Source organism: Parambassis ranga, chromosome 10 (assembly GCF_900634625.1).
Source record: "Parambassis ranga chromosome 10, fParRan2.1, whole genome shotgun sequence".
NCBI lineage: Eukaryota > Metazoa > Chordata > Actinopteri > Ambassidae > Parambassis > Parambassis ranga.
The window spans coordinates 23709211-23730133 of record NC_041031.1 but is presented as its reverse complement, the minus strand read 5'-3'; the positions used below and the strand labels follow the sequence as shown (position 1 = coordinate 23730133).

At 50.0% G+C, this 20923-nt stretch overlaps 2 protein-coding genes and 1 pseudogene across 2 annotated transcripts in view; 2 read left to right on the top strand and 1 right to left on the bottom strand.

The window, feature by feature from the left end:
* mgat4b (alpha-1,3-mannosyl-glycoprotein 4-beta-N-acetylglucosaminyltransferase B) overlaps positions 1-13397 on the bottom strand; it is a 43924-nt gene extending 30527 nt beyond the window's left edge. The window contains exon 1 of the mRNA XM_028415896.1: positions 13106-13397. Coding sequence (XP_028271697.1) covers positions 13106-13202 — 97 coding nt within the window. The 5' untranslated portion in view covers positions 13203-13397. The remainder of the gene's footprint in view (positions 1-13105) is intronic.
* A 2072-nt stretch (positions 13398-15469) lies between these two features.
* On the top strand, positions 15470-17360 carry LOC114442467 (nuclear factor 7, brain-like; annotated as a pseudogene).
* A 1264-nt stretch (positions 17361-18624) lies between these two features.
* On the top strand, positions 18625-20535 carry LOC114442468 (nuclear factor 7, brain-like). Its single transcript, XM_028416036.1, has one exon. It carries the CDS (start codon positions 18851-18853, stop codon positions 20234-20236), a length of 1386 nt encoding a protein of 461 aa, XP_028271837.1. The 5' UTR covers positions 18625-18850; the 3' UTR covers positions 20237-20535.
* Positions 20536-20923: the final 388 nt, after the last annotated feature.

Here is a 20923-nt window from a genome sequence, read left to right as displayed (position 1 = left end):
TGTGTGTCTCTGTGTGTCTCTCTGTGTGTCTCTGTGTGTCTCTGTGTGTCTCTGTGTCTCTCTCTCTGTGTGTCTCTCTGTGTGTCTCTCTGTGTCTCTCTCTCTGTGTGTCTCTCTGTGTCTCTCTCTCTGTGTGTCTCTCTGTGTCTCTCTGTGTCTCTCTGTGTGTCTCTGTGTGTCTCTGTGTCTCTCTGTGTGTCTCTGTGTGTCTCTGGGTGTCTCTCTGTGTGTCTCCGTGTGTCTCTGTGTCTCTCTCTCTGTGTCTCTCTGTGTGTCTCTCTGTGTGTCTCTGTGTGTCTCTGTGTCTCTCTGTGTCTCTCTCTCTGTGTGTCTCTCTGTGTGTCTCTCTCTGTGTCTCTCTGTGTGTCTGTGTGTCTCTGTGTGTCTCTGTGTGTCTCTGTGTCTCTCTGTGTCTCTCTCTCTGTGTGTCTCTCTGTGTCTCTCTGTGTCTCTCTGTGTGTCTCTCTGTGTGTCTCTGTGTCTCTCTGTGTCTCTCTCTCTGTGTGTCTCTCTGTGTGTCTCTCTCTGTGTCTCTCTGTGTGTCTGTGTGTCTCTCTGTGTGTGTGACAGTGATGCAGACTGCTCTCTCTCAGAGCTGGTCAGCTTGGCAGTGATCGGGGTTTTTCACATGCTGCTTCCTCTCAATATCAGCTGTCACATCCGATCGGAGACAGAGAGACAAAGAGGGGCAGCATGAGCTCACTGCCGCCTCACTGCCGCCTCGCTCGGCCGCCGCCGCTCCACACAGGAACACCTCAGCTGCTCGTCATGAGTTACCCTGCGTTCATGTGGGGATCGTTATGGCCGTCACAGGGACCCAGCAGACCTGGGCAAAGTATGGCCCGCGGTCCAAACCTGGTCCGCTCGTGTCTTCATTGCGGCCCGACCGTGCACCCAGTACTAAACAAAGGCAGCAGAAGAAGAAGAAGCAGCCTCCTGGTCCCTGTCACCCTGAGGTACAGCCTCGTCCCATGTTGGAAAGACGTGGTCGTGCTGTCCACACTTTAAAAAATGCTGCTATGCTGAAATATACGGTAAAGCTTCAGAAACTCCACGGAGCCAACACAACCAGCGCACACTCACAGTAGACACAGACACACACAGAGGACAGAGCAGTGAAAGACAGCAAAAGACTCACAGTGATGGACATGTCTGTCCTGAAACACCAGCTTTCATCAGGACGTCTCCAACAGTCCAACATGTCTCCTCTAAGAGGACGTGTTGGTATTCAGAGAGTGTGTGTGTGTGCGTGTGTGTGTGTGATCAGCAGCTGAGACGGTGAGGAGGACACGCTTCACAGTCTGGAGGACGTGTGTGTGTGTGTGTGTGTGATTGTTGAGTGATTGGAGATGGTGTGAGAGTCCCATCGATTCCTTCACACACACACACACACACCCTGGTTGTCATGGTAACAGAGCTGGCTGATGGACAGACAGACGGCGTGCTAACAGGCGGCCTCTCCTCAGTCTGACGCTCTGAACGAAGCGCTTCAGACTTTCAGTCAAACGTCAGAACGTCTCAGTCAGACGGAGGCTCTGTTTTCCTCCAGCTGTCTGATCCTGAACGCCTCGCCGCCTCCTCCTCACACTCGACTGCTCAGCTTTGTTGTAGCACCCATGCTAATGTGGCAGCCATGTTGGCGGCTTCTGGTCGAGTGATACAACTCAACAGCTACGGCTGAACAGAGCTGCGTGGAGTTATTGATTATGGAACATGGATCAGTGTGGAGTGATCAGTCTTTCTACCAAGATGGATGACTTCAGTATTTTATTTGAAGGCGCCTGTTAATCTCTCCACGTTGTGTGAAGGAGCCAGAGTCTGCCTGCTGCGTGCAGCCGGAGGTCACATGACAGATGCATCATCAGCTTTGCGTGCAGTCTGATAAGCTTCCTCTCCATATGATGCAGAGAGCGACTTCCTGTCGTCATGATAATGGCTTCCTGTCTATAGGCGCCCACAGTAAACACTTCCTGTCTGTCATCACCAGACGTCTGACCGCCCTGTCAGCCTGCCGGCGCTGCATCAGAAACGCCTGCTGACCTGCAGCTCCCAGCATCCTCTGCTGCTCCCACGCAGCCAATCAGGAAGGAGAGGGTCAGTTCACATGTCACTGAAAGGGGGCGCTGCAGAGCCAGCCCAACACAGAGTCTTGACCCTACATGACAAAGGTGCACCTGAACGCCTCTTCCAGCTCACTGACTACAGCTGATCTCTGTCTGAATAACGGACCAATCAGAACACACTGACTGGTCATGTGACAGGAGTCAGACGTGTTTCCTGATCCAGACTGAGAGAATGTGAGGTTAACACACTCAGTAAATAATTAATGTGAGCACGAACACTCTTCAGCTCTGACAGTCAGCACTAAGCTAATGTGTGTTCTAAATGATGGACAGACTTTTATTTTGAAAGTGTCAGATTTGCTGAATACAGCCGAATATGTGGACAGAGACAGACACACGGACTGTCAGCAGAGACTCGGGGTCAAAGGTCACAGCTTGTGGTTTGTCGGCACTCTAACACACTTGACCCCCTTCTGACCTGGCAGTCAGGCAGCTGATGAGCTGCAGTTACCACGGCGACCCCCCCCCCCACACACACACACACCACCATCCTTCAGCTCTGATATTCACATGTTTCAATTAATATCACATGACCCAATTACTGCAGGAGCTCTAATTAAACAGCCTCACTGTAATTATAGGATGTATCATCATCACTGGGACCAGGCTAATCGCTGGATCCCAGCAGCTGGATTTTAAACAGGAAATTGAATTTTTTTTTTTTACTCACTGATTTCTGTCAGTAAAGTGATGAGCAGGTTACCATGGTAACACACGGAGCAGCCATACTGAGCCTCGTCACACATCTGTGTCCAGAAAACAGAAGAAAACTCACAGGCCTTCACTGTTCTGGTCAGACTGGCTGCTACAAGGACAACACAACTGATCCTCAGGCTGATATCTGTGTGTGTGTGTCTGTGTGTGTGGAATGAGGACACAGTCAGGACACTTTTGGCCGCCATTAGCTCCGTCAGGTCAAATGACGGACAGACTTTTGGTCCAGTGTGAAAGTGGTTAAAGAGGTACAAAGACACACAAACGACACACAACATGACACACAACATGACACACAACATGACACAGCGACTGTGCTGCTGTGCAGGTTTTTGTGGGCTGAGTCTTCCGCTGCCTTTACAAAGCCCTTTATGACCTGCCAGAAACACACAAGAGGCAACATTCAGACACACAGCATGCAAACACACAGCTCTGCAGACGATCTGTTCAAGTGTGTGTGTGAGTGTGTGTGTGAGTGTGTGTGTGTGCTGAGTGAGAGGACTTTACACTGAGCGGTCTGTTCACACACAGTCATTCAGCTCAAGTATCACTTGTCTTTAAACAAGGCAGCAGTGTGTCTCCCTGCAGCTGGCGGTGTGCGTGTGTGTGTGTGTGTGAGTGTGTGTGTGTGAGTGTGTGTGTGTGAGTGTGTGTGTGAGCGCTCTCTTTAACCTCTCACTTCATTCAGACACTTCAGCAGCCTGCTCCTTCCAGATGTTTGGAGCGGCACTCTGACATTTTAAACATACTTTGCAACATGTTGCGTTCTGCCTGAAAGGGCCTGTAGGTGGAGTCCGGCGCCGTCAACATGGCGTCAGCTGGAGCCTCCACGCCGAGCTTCGACCTTCTGAGTTTCCTCACATATGAGCCGCACGTTTAGTTTGTACTTGTGGTTGGGTTTTGGTCAAAACAAACCCTCTGACAGGGCAGCCATTTTACTGGCTACCATGGTGATAAGTCCCGCCCAGAACAACACTAGACATGCACTGTATCCATGTGGCCACAGGGGGGCGATACATGTAAACACCGATCAGACACAGCCTCTGTACACAAATCCTGTTTCCTGTGTGAATTTCTGAGCGGCATCAGACTGGATCCTGGAGGAGGCCGGGGTCACACAGAGCACACACACCACTTAATTCTCACACCAGAGACCAGGTGTGTGTGTGTGTGTGTGTGTGTGTGTGTGTGTGTTTTGTTTCAGGGCTGTTTCTTTCACATTAATATTTTACTGTGTGTGTTTTCACAACAACACTTTGCTGCTAAGAGGCTTAACTTGACGAGTCCTCTAAAGACTAAACTTTATGTTTTCTTAAAAGCATTCTGTGTGTGTGTGTGTGTGTGTGTGTGTGTGTGTGTTTCCCTCTAACAGGATCAGTCAGGCAAATAATCCAACGCTGCCATTTTACTATGTTTGTGAGGACTCCCTGAAGTTCACATTACCAATGTCAAACAGAACAACAAGCTCCAACAATGTCCTCACAAAGACAGAAGTACCACACACACACACACACACACACACACACACACACACACACACACACAGAGTTCCCATCTCTGCTTCGGGCACACTGACTGGAAACTTTCCCATCTCTTTGAAATGTGTGTGTGTGTGTACAGAGGGGTTAGGGGCATGGGGGTCCGGCAGGGGAAATAGGAGCTTTTGTTACCGTGGGAACAGACGCTTGACAGACAGGGCACTCAACCGTTGACGTGGTAACGAGATTCTTATCTCCGTCAGCCAATCAGGTTCTTCCCCTGGAGTGCGTGTGTGTGAACCCATACTTTACTACAGTAGACACACACACACAGACACACACAGAGACAGACACACACACACAGACACACAGACAGACAGACACACACACAGACAGACAGGACAGACACACACACACAGACACACACACACACACACACACACACACAGACACACACACACAGACCACACACAGACAGACACACACACACGCACACAGACACACAGACAGACACACACACACAGACACACACACACACACAGACACACACAGACACACACACAGACAGACACACACACACGCACACAGACACACACACACACACACACACACACACACACACACACACACACACACACACACACACACACACACACACAGAATTCTTCTGCCTGTAACTGCTGAGTCTGGATGTTCGGCTCCTCCTGAGTCTGTTTTTATCGTGGGTTCCTCTGAATGTGAGATTTTAACAGCACTCTGACGACGTCCATCCAGATTTGACAGACATGTTGGATTAAAGGACGCAGTGATGTGTCCTGACAGGTCAAAGGTCAGGGTCAGGGTTCGTTTGTTTGGAGGTGTAGAGGGGGGGTCGGTATGATCACACCAGGAAAGAACCTGTGTTTCAACAAATCCCTGGACTGAACCTACAACAGGTGACCTGAAGACTCAGATCAACACATCCTCTGATCGGGTCTGATCGGGTCCATCGGAGTCTGTCAGGCTGCACCAGGACAGCAGCTCTCTGCCAGCACCGCCATGATGGTGAGCAGCTGATCTGATGACACTAATGAGGAAGTGATGATGACCCTCTGACCACAGACACGAGCTGCACCTTCATCAGCACTACGACAAACACAGGCAGCAGGCTCCACCCGTTACACACATCCACTACACAACCACACAACAACACACACTGGGCTAATATTCAGCTGAGGTCCAGAAGTCTGCAGTCTGTGTGTGTCTCTGTGTGTCTCTGTGTGTGTGTCTGTGCTGTGTGTGTGTCTGTGTGTGTGTCTGTGCTGTGTGTGTGTCTGTGTGTGTGTCTGTGCTGTGTGTGTGTCTGTGTGTGTGTGTGTCTGTGTGTGTCTGTGCTGTGTGTCTGTTCTGTGTGTCTGTGTGTGTCTGTGTGTGTCTGTGCTGTGTGTGTCTGTGTGTGTGTGTGCTGTGTGTGTCTGTGTGTGTCTGTGTGTGTCTGTGTGTGTGTGTCTGTGTGTGTCTGTGTGTGTGTCTGTGCTGTGTGTGTCTGTGTGTGTCTGTGTGTGTCAGTGCTGCAGTCTTCTTCTGGAAGGACTTGGTCTGAGTCAGCGTGAACCCCGGGGCCCGGACGCCTCCTCCGCCCCTCCTGCTCCTCCCGTGTGGGAGGTGGAGGTGGCCGGAGTCAGGTAGCAGCTTCTGAATGAGAGGGTTTGTGGAAAGACTTGAGCCGCCTCCGACATAAAGGGGGCATTTAGAGAGCGAGGGGCCACATCTGGAGGGAAACTGAAATACCAACCAATTAACCACAACACCTCAGGTTTCATCACGCCACGCTGCGCCTCCTCCACCTCCTCCACCTGTTTAACTCCGAGTTTCTCCTCTCCTGCTCCTGCTGATATCAGCCCTCTGTGCTCACAGGGATGGACTCTCTGAGCCACCGTACAAAAGATATAACAGAGAGAGGCTGTTTGACCCAGAGGCCTGTGTGTGTGTTTGTGTGTGTGTGTGTGGCTGTGTCTGTGGCTGTGTGGCTGTGTTTGTGTGTGTGTGTGTGGCTGTGTGTGTCTGTGTGGCTGTGTGTGTGTTTGTGTGTGTCTGTGTGTGTGTCTGTGTCTGTGTGTAGTCCTTCGGGGTCTCTGCTCTGTGCTCTATAAATAGAGATCATGCCGACAGAGGACATTTGTCTCACTCACATTCTCATGATCCCCATCAGCACCGGCCGCTCCTCCCGGCTGATGTAATCAGGCTGCGGCTCCGCCCACTTTGGCCGTGCTGTCATGGACACCAACACAGGGAGGACAGGGAGGACAGAGACGAGCACCTCAACCCGAGCATGTCCGAATCAAAACACAACTGTCCCTCATGCCAAACCAGCAGGGGGCGCTACAACCCCACCCCACCCCTAAAGCCATGTTGGCCAATCAGAAGCTAGCGTTAGCAGCTCTGACACAGCAGAGGGAAGCTCGTCCCGCAGACAGACCGTTCAGTGGGCGTTATCACGGCCGCTGAAGGCACCTTCTGCAAACAGCCCAGGACAGCCCAGAGCTGTGACAGCTGAGAGAATGATGAAGGCTGTGGGGCTAACTTCAGACTGGGGTGTCCAGCTGGACCTGTCACCATGGTAACCAGGAGAATGTCAGAGACATGTAGTGTCATGGATTTCTGACACAGACGTATGTCAAATTTAACCCCAAACAGACACTCAGCAACCGGTTTTGAGTTTTAATCGATGTGTGTGTGTGTGTGTGTGTGTGTGTGTGCGTCGCGTGCCTCCTCCATGATGGCGTCTGCTTTCCCCTCGCTGTCAGTGTTAGAGCGTCGCTGCAGCTGAGCGGTCTGAGCTGGATTGAATGACAGCGAGAGATTGAAACAGCTAATCTAATGAAAGTGAATCACACTCACACACATGCTGCCGTTCGCCTGGACGCTCACATTACTCACTTACAGTAAACACACACACACAGACACACACAGAGACACACACACACACACACACACACACAGAGACACACACACACTGTTTCTGGTAGACAGATGGCTGGCTCTGTGTGAGGAAGCTGATCTGATTCAGTGCAGACTCCCTGTCCCCTCCTCCTCTTCCTCCTCTTCCTCCCCCTCCTCCTCTTCCTCCTCTTCCTCCTCCTCCTCCTCCTCCTCCTCTTCCTCCTCCTCCTCCTCTTCCTCCTCTTCCTCCTCTTCCTCCTCCTCCTCCTCTTCCTCCTCTTCCTCCTCCTCCTCCTCTTCCTCCTCCTCCTCCTCCTCCTCCTCCTCCTCCTCCTCCTCCTCCTCCTCCTCTTCCTCCTCTTCCTCCTCCTCTTCCTCTTCCTCCTCCTCTTCCTCCTCTTCCTCCTCCTCCTCCTCTTCCTCCTCTTCCTCCTCCTCTTCCTCCTCCTCCTCCTCTTCCTCCTCTTCCTCCTCCTCCTCCTCCTCTTCCTCCTCCCATATTTAAATACGTGTCCTGTTTATACCTGTTTGTGCAGATTAAATATCACTCTGCTGTGTTGAGGGAGCTGTGGTTTAATAAATGAAGTGTTTCGTTTTCTGAAGCCATCTCTGAACACATTTGACAGACGGACGCACATCAGCCGATCTCCTGCTCGCTCGGCGCTCCACGGTGCCGGTATGGTAACGGGACAGTAAATGTAATTCCAAGTCTGACCTGCTGGTGGCAGTGTTGTCTCACAGTTCTGATGTCAGATGTAGTCACACAGCGCCGTGTTGGTTGGAGACGATGATGCTGCAGCACCTGGGCGTCAGCTCTACTGCAGAACAGCACCCACTTTGAGGTCGAAGGTTTCCATGACAACAGCTCTGCAGAGGAAGATGGACTGAAGCCCCGCCCACTACATGACAGTCTGCAGGCAGGTCACAGCCACCATCCACCCTCTCCATTCACAGCTGTGGTCACATGGTCAGATGACATCAGGTTTAACAGCCATGTTGACGCCACCTCCATGATCTATTCGTCTCCAAACGTTCAGTAATTCTTTGCGACCTCAGTCCAAAAAAACTAGATTACATGATGCCAGGATTTCACTTCCTCAGCACACGCTGGAGTTTCTCATGAGGTTTTCACAGAGCGCCGAACTGTTCCAGCTGATGATAAAGTGATGAAGAGGAAACAACATCTGCGAATTCTTCAACATGTGAGTCAAAAGGTTTCATCAGTTTAAGTCTCTGAGCTCCGAGCATCTAAAAAACAAAGAGCCAGTGTCCTCAAAAAAAGAACAGGAGGTCAAAGGTCACGTCCACAAACATACAATCACACACACTCAGTCACATGCTGGAGGCAGTGGGTCACATGTTGTCCTCCTGATACCTCTAGCACACACACACACACAGACACACAGCACACACACACAGACACACACACACACACACACACACACATACACACACACACAGTGTGAAGAGCTGCTCAGTGTCAGGTTGGACACTTTAAAGCTGCAAGAATCAGCTGATCAGAAACTTTAATCATCCACAAAAATGTGACCTTTGAAGTTTGTAAAAATAATTCCTGCTGTTTGTTTTACAGTCATAAGCATGAAGCACACACACACAGACACACACAGACACACACAGCACCTGCAGAGACAAAACAGATTTGTACTGCAGCACAGCCAGTGCTTCCTCCATCAGTGAGTAAACAGCAGGTTGATGGTGCATTGTCTGAGCGTGAAGGGAAACATGGCCGTCTGTGTGTGACACCCACGGATCAGCTGTTTGTTCATCAAGACGATTTTCAGAAGCTCCTCCCACACACACACGAAGAGCTGAAGCTCCGAGGCCTTCAGAGTGCAACCCGACCTGCAGCAGCTCACATCAAATATTCATCAGCTCCTTTCACAGCATCTTGGACTCTCCAGGAAACACACACACACCAGGCGGAGTGTGTGTGTGTGTGTGTGTGTGTGTGTGTGTGGTAGCACACACTCATCATGTTACTGTTGGCATCACCCTGACTGTGTCTGAGTGTCACTGAAGTCCACCCTCTGCAGGTGTTCGGTCCCAAAGTGTTAAATGAAAACACTGACCTGATGGTGGCGCTGCAGGAGGAAGACTCAGCATGAAGTCTGTTTCCTGCTGCAGCTGTGTTTAAGATGTGACGTCCACACGGACACACAGGCCCGAGTGGAGACAGTGGAGAAGTGAAAGGCTGCAGGCTGGACGTGGGGTTATTATTAGCTTGCTGTGGTCTTTGGGTTTCACTTGCTGGCGTGTTTTTAAATGTCAGGCGCTGTTAAAATGTGGAAATATAACATACACCCTCTCAGCTTGGAGACTCCATCCTGACTTTCAAAATAAGAGCAGAATAAACGGGCCTTAAAATGCTGCGGCCACATTCAGGCACAGAACCAACAGCAGCACGACAAGGGGCTGGAAGCGTTACACACACGGTCTGAGTAAAGATTAACTAGTGTCACACACACACACACACACAGAGCTGGGCTCAAGCTGAACACAGGGCAGCAGTAACAGCTCGTACCATGACAACAGCCTGCAGGAGCGTGTGTGAGGCCTTCCAACCCCTGAGGAGAGGGCAGCAGCCAAGGTCGCAGACAGAGAGAGAGAGAGAGAGAGAGAGAGAGACAGAGAGAGAGAGTGTGTGTGTGTGTGTGTGTGTGTGTGTGTGTGTGTGGATTAGACTCCTGCAGGTGTCAGCATCTTGCTGCCAAGTCAAAGATGAGCATCAGAAGAAGAAACATCAGAGTGTTTCTTATTGATCAGCAGCTCAGAGAGTTTCAAAATCCATTCTTTCAAAATAAAAGCCTCCACCGGAGCCCTGACGCAGCGCGGCGCCTACAGAGGAGCAGAGGGCGGGTTTCCATGGAGACGACACCCCCACTTTAATAATAGGTGTGAGACCTTTATTAGCAACAAACAGAAACACACAGTGTTCCACCGCTCAGAGGTAATCTGAGAGTAATCTGATTACAAGATGATGATTCAACAACAAAAAAACTTCAATCTGATGGAAACGAATGAGAAACTTTCTTCATCTGACTCGAAGAAGAATACGAGAGAGGGAGAGAAGGATGGAGGAAGAGGAGGGAGAGAGGTGGAGAGGAAGAAGAAAGGAGGAGGAGAGTGAGGAAGATGAGGAGGAGAGAGAGGAGGAGGAGGAGAGAGAGGAGGAGGAGGCGAGAGAGGAGGAGGAGAGTGAGGAAGATGAGGAGGAGAGAGAGAGGAGGAGGAGGAGGAGAGAGGAGGAGGAGGTCTGGGTATAAAGTTCTATAAACACTGAGCTTTGAAAACACAAGTGAGGAGCTCCCTCCTCTTCCTCTCTGTATTTATTCTCACTAAACTGTGACCGCGAGATTTAAATCCTCCTCACAGAACCACTGTTAATGACTTCAGCTGAAAACACACACACACACACACACAGACACACACACACAGACACACACACAGAGACAGAGACACACACACAGAGACACACACACACACACAGACACACACACACAGACACACACACAGAGACACACAGAGACAGAGACACACACACAGAGACACACACACACACACACAGACACACACACACAGACACACAGAGACAGAGACACACACACAGAGACACACACACACACAGACACACACACACAGACACACACACAGAGACACACAGAGACAGAGACACACACACAGAGACACACACACACACACAGACACACACACACAGACACACAGAGACAGAGACACACACACAGAGACACACACACACACACAGACACACACACAGAGACACACACACAGAGACACACACACAGAGACAGAGACACACACACACAGAGACACACACACACACACACACACACACAGCCATCACAGAGTGACTGAACACACCAGCAGCAGAAACAGCACAGAGGAAAGTAAAGCCAAGGTTATCACACTCAGACAGTGCCAGGCAGGATGTGTGTGTGTGTGTGTGTGTGTGTGTGTGTGTGTGTGTGTGTGTGTGTGTGTGTGTGTGTGAATGACAGGAGGACAAGGCCAAACATGTTCACTTCCAGCTGAAGGAGGCCGATGCGTCACCTGATCACTGAGCGGCCTGTGCAGGCTCCGGGCTCTGAACATTTAACCCCGGCCGATGTTACTGATACATACTCTGATCATAATCTGATCATAATCTGATCATAAAGGCTGGAGCTGCCTGAGCTTTAAATTCACTGATACATTTGATTGTGAACCACAGCAGCAGCATGGACACGGTGAGTTCACGCAGCATTCAGCACTTAAACTCTTCATCAGCTGAGTCCGGAGAGCCTCCTCCTCCAGGAGCCCGCTGGCTCTGACCCGCAACACAGGGCAGGGAGGAAGAACTCATTAATGGCCAACATGGCTGCCACAGAGGTGCTAATCAGCCAATCACAGAGCTGGACGAGAAAGGTGCTGCTGACCTTTGACCTCACTACTGTTACCATGACATCATGTAGTATTCAGAGGGATGAATAAATCAAACACACCTCCAACCAACTGATCTCATTTATCCTGAGCGCTACATTTCACACACAGACACACACACACACACACACACACACACACAGACACACACAGACACACACACACAGGCTGGTGTGTGTTCTCCCATCATGCCCCGCTCCATCCTCCATCCTGTCTGGATGAAGGCGTGTTTCTGCTGTGGAGTGGAGCTTGATTCACACGCTGATGGCAGCTAACCAGGCGGTGTGTGTGTCTGTGTGTGTGTGTGTGCGACACCAGGAAAGCAGATGAGTCACAGCTTCTTCTGATTCCTCTGAACATTTGGTCTAATCAGAGGTTTTGGCATCAAAACCAGAAACTGCAGGTTTCCAGCTTCCTGCAGAACTCTGAGTTACACACAGGACTCTGAAGTACTCTGAAGTACTCTGAAGTACTCTGAAGTACTCTGAAGTACTCTGGTCTGTAGAACTTTGAGCAGTACCTGTACAGGTCAGATCAACAAAGTTTATAGCTGTAAATGATTCTGCAGAGCTGATCATTTCTGTGTGACACATCTTCACTGACAGATAATCTCTGAGGGATGCACAGGGTCACAACACGTGTTTATGTACACGGAGGAAAAGCTCCAACACACACACACACACACACACACACACACACAGCTGTTTCACTTCCCCACCATGCCAGGAAATCCCGGTGAGTGGCTGTGCTGAGTTAAACAGGCGCACCCAGACCTCTGCTGCACCCCCACAGCGCCCCCTCCCTCTGCAGCCTGGTCTCCACCAGTACACCAATACACAAGGCAGCACAAACCAAGCGCTCCCTTTCCATCAGTTCCTGTTTCTGCTCATTGAATTCAAACCAGCTTTCTGTCTGCACCCCCCCCCAAACACCACCAAGCGCCTGCACCAAATCAAACGCACCCTTCAGTCCTTCATCTCCAGACACCTCCTCCGACATCACAAACCAAGCGCTCCCCTGATCACCTGTGTAGTTTTTATTTTACAGCCAAGTAACCCCTCCTCCCTCTGGTGTGTGATAAATGAAGCGCTCCCTTCATTACCTCACTGCTGGAGCCTCCTCCTCCTCCTCCTCTACAAACACCTTCCTCCTCATCATCCTCGGCTGGCACGTGATGCAGCACAAACCAAGCGCTCCCCGTTTTCAAAGCATCTTCATCTGTCCACAATAACCCCCCCCCCCCAGCCAAGCCGAGCTGGAGTGTGATGCATCACCAAACAAGCGCCCCCTTTACCTCCAGACCCCCAGACCCGCAGCCTCTCATCAACACATCATGCGATGTGTCTGCAACATGCACACACACCGACTGACGACACACACCGATACACACACGCCGGGATCGGGTCTTACCTCTGGAGCTGCTGAAGGCGGTGTACCAGGACAGGGAGACCAGCCCGCACAGCCCGAACAACAAGACCGTCAGGAAGGAGACATTTCGGAGCCTCATCTCCGGAGCCCCGGGAGCATGTCCGCACCGAGAGGGGGGAGGACGGGGACGGAGGGCGGGATGATGATGGAGGGAAGAAAGGGGGGAGACACGCAAGGCAGGTAGAGACCGAGAGACAGGTAGACGGAGAGCGCGAGAGACACGCCGAGAGCCGGAGAGGCGGGCGGAGCTGTTTGTGAGAGAGCGACGGCAGCGAGACTGAGGGGGGAGAGAGAGGAGAGGGAGAGAGAGAGGAGAGGGGAGGAGACAAACAGGTAGAGAGACACTGGGAGGAGGAGAGAGAGGGGGCGGGTTCAAATACAGATGAGAGGAGCAGAGGAGGAGGAGGAGGAAGAGGAGGAGGAGGAGGAGCAGAGGAGGAGACAGACTGAGGAGGAGCAGAGGAGGAGGAGGAGGAGGAGACAGACTGAGGAGCAGAGGAGGAGACAGACTGAGGAGCAGAGGAGGAGACAGACTGAGGAGGAGCAGAGGAGGAGGAGGAGGAGCAGAGGAGGAGGAGGAAGAGGAGGAGGAGAGGAGGAGGAGGAGACAGACTGAGGAGGAGGAGCAGAGGAGGAGAGGAGGAGGAGAGAGAGGGGGCGGGTTCAAATACAGATGAGAGGAGCAGAGGAGGAGGAGGAGGAAGAGGAGGAGGAGGAGGAGAGGAGGAGGAGGAGAGGAGGAGAGGAGGAGGAGGAGCAGAGGAGGAGGAGACAGACTGAGGAGGAGGAGAGGAGGAGCAGAGGAGGAGGAGGAGGAGAGAGAGGGGGCGGGTTCAAATACAGATTAATTCATTTACAGTATGTTTAACAAACATTTTATCATAAAGACCCGCAGACATGGAAGAACCGAGGAGCAGAGGAGGAGGAGAGGAGGAGGAGACAGACTTTTATCTGTATTAACATGAATAAAATGAACTGGAACAGGACTCCTCTTCATCAGGACATCTGCTCCTGTCCGAGTTGTTTTTAGAATTCAGTGCGGAGCCAGATCTCTTCATGTTCCTTCCGGGGCTCGATGCTAACGTGTAGCTCACTCAGTGTGTGGAGACACGTCTTGTCCTTTTTTCGAGAGGAGTCGAAGTGTCTCAGTGAAGTTAGCCTACCTGCTAACATCTTCATCCAAACTCCTGTGTCTGATGCTAAGCTAGTTAGCTCACTGTTTGTTATTATGTGAGTTAATGTTATAAAGGCAACGGCTCCGGCTACGTCACAGCTAGCTTAGCTTAAGGAATCACTAGCAACTCCACCTGTGCATCTAACCAATGTTCAAGTTTGTAGGCTACATGTTGACCTTTGACCTGCGACCATCCGTCTTTGTCACAGACGAGGACAGACGTGTCTGTGTAGAGCTTCCAGCCTCTGTTTGAAACAGCTGAAGGTTCCAGCAGTCAGGGAATGAAGTGCATTGTGGGTAATGTAGGAGTTAGGAACATGTGAGCACAGGCTCACCTGTTCCCCGTCCTTAGCAGACAGGTGATCCGGTTGGAATGAACCATTCATGGATCCAGAGGGGGACATTTGGGATCATAGAGAGTATTTATATGGTCTGTAATGGACTCTGCTGCTGATGTCACGATATTACTGACCTGTACAATCAATGTATACTTTCCCATCATCCTTTGCTGGTTTTAATGTGCTCCTGTTGTTTCTGTAAAGGAGGAGAAGAAGAGGACAGGACAGAGGACAGGGGGCAGGGGACAGGACAGAGGACAGTACAGAGGACAGGACAGAGGACAGGGGACAGCTGGTAGAGATTATTACATAGTGAAACAAACATAAGAGAGATAAAACACTGGAAATGACCAGGGAATGATTTTACTCATAAAGACACTGAACATGAACATATCATCTGCTGACTGAGGTTGAGTTTTACTGTCATACTGACATCTAGTGGTCACAGACAGCAGCTACAACTCTGCAAAGCAAAGGCTCTGAAACAGAGCAGAGCTTCAGCAGCAGTCAGAAAGAGCTTCTACCTGGTCCCTGCAGCGTGCAGAGAGCACCGAGCTGATCCAGATCATCATGCAGGCTGCTGCTGGATTTCTGCACTAGACAACAACAGCTTGGATTCTACCTGTCTGGATGGACTGAGGACAGACGGACTCACTGCTCCATTCACTGTCACACAATGATCTTTAACCCCAGACACACCCTGACAGTGTGTGGAACACGTAATCATGCTGTAAATCAGGTCCAAGGTTTAGAGGTGACTTTAAGGCCCCACCCCCTTCAGCAGACACACCTGAGACAAACCAGAAAGCAGGGAGTTATTCTGAGTCACAGAGCAGAGACGAAGACACACTGAGAGACAGACGACAAGACTTTAAAAGCATCTGCAGCAGCAGGACAGGAGGGAACTCTGGGAACTCTGGATCACTGACACTGGAAGCTGCTGTCTGACCTGAGCAGAGTTTGATGAGGACAGAGTGAAAGTGGAAGGAACTTTCTGAAGGAGAATAACACAGAGACTGACTTCCTGTTTGCTGCTCTGCTGCTGTGAGAAACAGAAGAAATGTCTTCCAGACCAGAGGACGATCTCTGCTGTCCCATCTGTCAGGACGTCTTCAGACTTCCTGTCATTCTGTCATGTAGCCACAGCTTCTGTAAAGACTGTCTGCAGAGCTGGTGGAGGGACAAACCAACACACCAGTGTCCAGTCTGTAAGGAATATTCAACCAATGATCCTCCTGTAAACTTAGCCCTGAAGAACCTGTGTGAGAGCTTCTTACAGCAGAGAGGTCAGAGAGCTTCAGAGGCTCTCTGCAGTCTGCACTCTGAGAAACTCAGACTCTTCTGTCTGGACCATCAGCAGCCAGTGTGTCTCGTCTGCAGAGATTCAGAAAGACACTCCCAGCACAGATTCAGACCCATCGATGAAGCTGCAGCACAACACAGGAAGCAGCTGGAGGAAGCTCTGCAGCCCTTAAAGGAGAAGTTAAAGGTTTGTGGAGAAGTTCAAGTGAGTTTGATCAAGCAGCAGAACACATTAAGGTCCAGGCCCGACACACAGAGAGGCAGATTAAGGAGCAGTTTGAGAAGCTGCACCAGTTTCTAGCAGAGGAAGAGGAGGCCAGGATGGCTGCACTGAGGGAGGAAGAGGAGCAGAAGAGTGGGCTGATGAGGAAGAAGATGGAGGCTCTGAGCAGAGAGATGGCAGCTCTTTCAGACACAGTCAGAGCCACAGAGGAGGAGCTGAGAGCTGCAGACGTCTCATTCCTGCACAACTACAAGGCTGCAGTGGAAAGAGTCCAGCGCTGCCCCCTGCTGGATGATCCACAGCTGCCCTCAGGAGCTCTGATAGACCAGGCCAAACACCTGGGCAACCTGACCTTCAACATCTGGAACAAGATGAAGGACATGGTCTCCTACAGTCCTCTGGTTCTGGACCCAAACACTGCTCATCCAGAACTCATCCTGTCTGAAGATCTGACCAGCGTGAGACGAGGACGAAGACAGAAGCTTCCTGATAATCCAGAGAGGGTTGATTTAGTCTGGTCTGTCCTGAGCTGTGAGGGCTTTAACTCAGGGACTCACAGCTGGGAGGTCCATGTTGGAGACAGTACAGACTGGAGACTGGGTGTGTTAGCAGAGTCTGCACAGAGGAAGAGAGTCAAACTGTCTGGATGGTGGGGAATATTGTTCTGTAAAGGTAAATACAGAGCAAAGTCACCACCAGCTGCACTCACTGTCCTCTCAGTCCAGAAGAAGGTCCAGAGGATCAGAGTGAATCTGGACTGGAACAGAGGAAAGCTGTCGTTCTCTGATGCTGATACTAACACACACATACACACCTTCACACACACTTTCACTGAGAGAGTGTTTGTATTTATTTGTAATGGGGATGATGATTCTCCTCTGAAGATTTTACCAGTGAAAGTCTCTGTGAGTGTAGATCAGTGATGAAGATGATGATGATGAAGATGATCAGCTGTATAAACACTGTATGACATCATGTAAACATCTTAAATAATGTACACAATACCAACAAAGAAGAATGACTGTGATGATGTTTCTAGAATTATTCGTTCAGACCTCATGGAGGAAAAAGATGTCTGTGTTTCCTTCTCCTGCCTCCATCTTAGTTCTTACCCATAATGCCTCTGTCTTCTTCTAACTACACCCCAGTAACAGTTTAACCCTCAGAAGCCTTTTAAATGTGTGTTCTCTCTTTTCTTCATCGGTGAAAACTAAAAACTAGTTTGTTCGTTCGGACTCTTTTCTGTCTGTCAGCAGAAATGAGACCAGACTTTGAATGTAAAGTTTAACAAAGTGAAGAATCTGCTGTTAATGCTCGAATAAAAACTCTAAAACATTCAAAATGAACATCATTGTCTGTGGTCATTCTCATCAAAATGGCGGCTCCCTCTGCACATGCTCAGTGCACCTCTGGCTGGAAGGGCAGGGCGGAGTCTGTGCACAGCCTGTGGACTGACAGACAAATCACAGAAGAGTGACGATAACTTTAACTCTTTCCTTCACTTATTTCACACTGGGTGAACTGGCTGGACGGGGCCTGCTGCAGCTCAGTGTGATGCACATATCTGACCACTAGGTGGCAGCAGAGGGCAGCTCAGGTGTTGGAACAGCTTCCAGTTATTAAAGATGAAGCATCGGTGATGTTATTTTCCCACAGAGTGACGTCACTGTAACAGTCCAACACACAGAGACAGCTCATTATGATGCAGGTTAAAGGACACCATCACACACAGGATGTTAGCACTAGCATGCTGCTAACGGCTGCTGATTGGTCAGCTCAGATTAGGACTGATGGGGACAGGAGGTCCTCCCTCCATGGTAGCCGGAGTGACACATGCGTTGACTCAGGACAGGGCCGTTGACCTGGAGGTCAGAGGTCAGAGGAAACCTCTCATTTGACAACAATGTAAACAAATTGATCAATACATCAGAATCAATCATCTTTCGCTGCTTTAACTGATTCATTACTCTTTGTTTTACAGAGTTGTAGCTGCTGTCTGTGACCACTAGATGTCAGTATGACAGTAAAACTCGACCTCAGTCAGCAGATGATATGCTCATGTTTCTGTTCAGTCTTTATGAGTAAAATCATTCCCTGGTCATTTCAGCTTGGATTCTACCTGTCTGGATGGACTGAGGACAGAAACTTAGCATGCTAACAGAGCAACAGTGCCTCCTTTTAAACTCTAGGACATGACCTGGATGAATGAGAGTCTCCACAGACAGACTGACGTCTTCATAACGTTCCTTCTGTTCAGGGTGTAAAGTAAAAACACCAGTGGATCAGTGTGTCAAGTGGCTCGTGCAGATTCCTCCACTGACGCACCAAAAAACAAACCAATCAGAAAGCTGCAACAAAAGGAATGAAGAAAAACCAAACCTGCAGGAAACTGTCCAATCCTGTGAGCTCTTCTGACACAGCTGAGACAAACCAGGAAACAGGAAGTTATTCTGGGTCACAGAGCAGAGACGAAGACACACTGAGAGACAGACGACAAGACTTTAAAAGATTCTGCAGCAGCAGGACAGGAGGGAACTCTGGGAACTCTGGATCACTGACACTGGAAGCTGCTGTCTGACCTGAGCAGAGTTTGATGAGGACAGAGTGAAAGTGGAAGGAACTTTCTGAAGGAGAATAACACAGAGACTGACTTCCTGTTTGCTGCTCTGCTGCTGTGAGAAACAGAAGAAATGTCTTCCAGACCAGAGGACGATCTCTGCTGTCCCATCTGTCAGGACATCTTCAGACTTCCTGTTCTTCTGTCATGTAGCCACAGCTTCTGTAAAGACTGTCTGCAGAGCTGGTGGAGGGACAAACCAACACACCAGTGTCCAGTCTGTAAGAAATATTCAACCAATGATCCTCCTGTAAACTTAGCCCTGAAGAACCTGTGTGAGAGCTTCTTACAGCAGAGAGGTCAGAGAGCTTCAGAGGCTCTCTGCAGTCTGCACTCTGAGAAACTCAGACTCTTCTGTCTGGACCATCAGCAGCCAGTGTGTCTCGTCTGCAGAGATTCAGAAAGACACTCCCAGCACAGATTCAGACCCATCGATGAAGCTGCAGCACAACACAGGAAGCAGCTGGAGGAAGCTCTGCAGCCCTTAAAGGAGAAGTTAAAGGTTTGTGGAGAAGTTCAAGTGAAGTTTGATCAAGCAGCAGAACACATTAAGGTCCAGGCCCGACACACAGAGAGGCAGATTAAGGAGCAGTTTGAGAAGCTGCACCAGTTTCTAGCAGAGGAAGAGGAGGCCAGGATGGCTGCACTGAGGGAGGAAGAGGAGCAGAAGAGTGGGCTGATGAGGAAGAAGATGGAGGCTCTGAGCAGAGAGATGGCAGCTCTTTCAGACACAGTCAGAGCCACAGAGGAGGAGCTGAGAGCTGCAGACGTCTCATTCCTGCACAACTACAAGGCTGCAGTGGAAAGAGTCCAGCGCTGCCCCCTGCTGGATGATCCACAGCTGCCCTCAGGAGCTCTGATAGACCAGGCCAAACACCTGGGCAACCTGACCTTCAACATCTGGAACAAGATGAAGGACATGGTCTCCTACAGTCCTCTGGTTCTGGACCCAAACACTGCTCATCCAGAACTCATCCTGTCTGAAGATCTGACCAGCGTGAGACGAGGACGGAGACAGAAGCTTCCTGATAATCCAGAGAGGTTTGATAGATCCCGCTCTGTCCTGAGCTCTGAGGGCTTTAACTCAGGGACTCACAGCTGGGAGGTCCATGTTGGAGACAGTACAGACTGGAGACTGGGTGTGTTAGCAGAGTCTGTACAGAGGATGAGAGTCATATGGTCTGGATCATGGGGAATATGGTTCTTTGAAGGTAAATACAGAGCACTATCACCACCAGCTGCAGGCACTGTCCTCTCAGTCCAGAAGAAGGTCCAGAGGATCAGAGTGAATCTGGACTGGAACAGAGGAAAGCTGTCGTTCTCTGATGCTGATACTAACACACACATACACACCTTCACACACACTTTCACTGAGAGAGTGTTTGTATATATTGATAATGTGGAGGATTCTCCTCTGAAGATTTTACCAGTGAAAGTCTCTGTGAGTGTAGATCAGTGATGAAGATGATGATGATGATGATGAAGATGATCAGCTGTATAAACCCTGTATGACATCATGTAAACATCTTAAATAATGTACACAATACCAACAAAGAAGAATGACTGTGATGATTTTTCTAGAATTATTCGTTCAGACCTCATGGAGGAAAAAGATGTCTGTGTTTCCTTCTCCTGCCTCCATCTTAGTTCTTACCCATAATGCCTCTGTCTTCTTCTAACTACACCCCAGTAACAGTTTAACCCTCAGAAGCCTTTTAAATGTGTGTTCTCTCTTTTCTTCATCGGTGAAAACTAAAAACTAGTTTGTTCGTTCGGACTCTTTTCTGTCTGTCAGCAGAAATTAGACCAAACTTTGAATGTAGAGTTTAACAAAGTGCAGAATCTGCTGTTAATGCTCGAATAAAAACTCTAAAACATTCAAAATGAACATCATTGTCTGTGGTCATTCTCATCAAAATGGCGGCTCCCTCTGCACATGCTCAGTGCACCTCTGGCTGGAAGGGCAGGGCGGAGTCTGTGCACAGCCTGTGGACTGACAGACAAATCACAGAAGAGTGACGATAACTTTAACTCTTTCCTTCACTTATTTCACACTGGGTGAACTGGCTGGACGGGGCCTGCTGCAGCTCAGTGTGATGCACATATCTGACCACTAGGTGGCAGCAGAGGGCAGCTCAGGTGTTGG

What these genes read in the sequence shown, in the direction of transcription:
- LOC114442468 (XM_028416036.1), top strand. Translation starts at nt 18,851, where the DNA reads ATGTCTTCCAGACCAGAGGACGATCTCTGCTGTCCCATCTGTCAGGAC.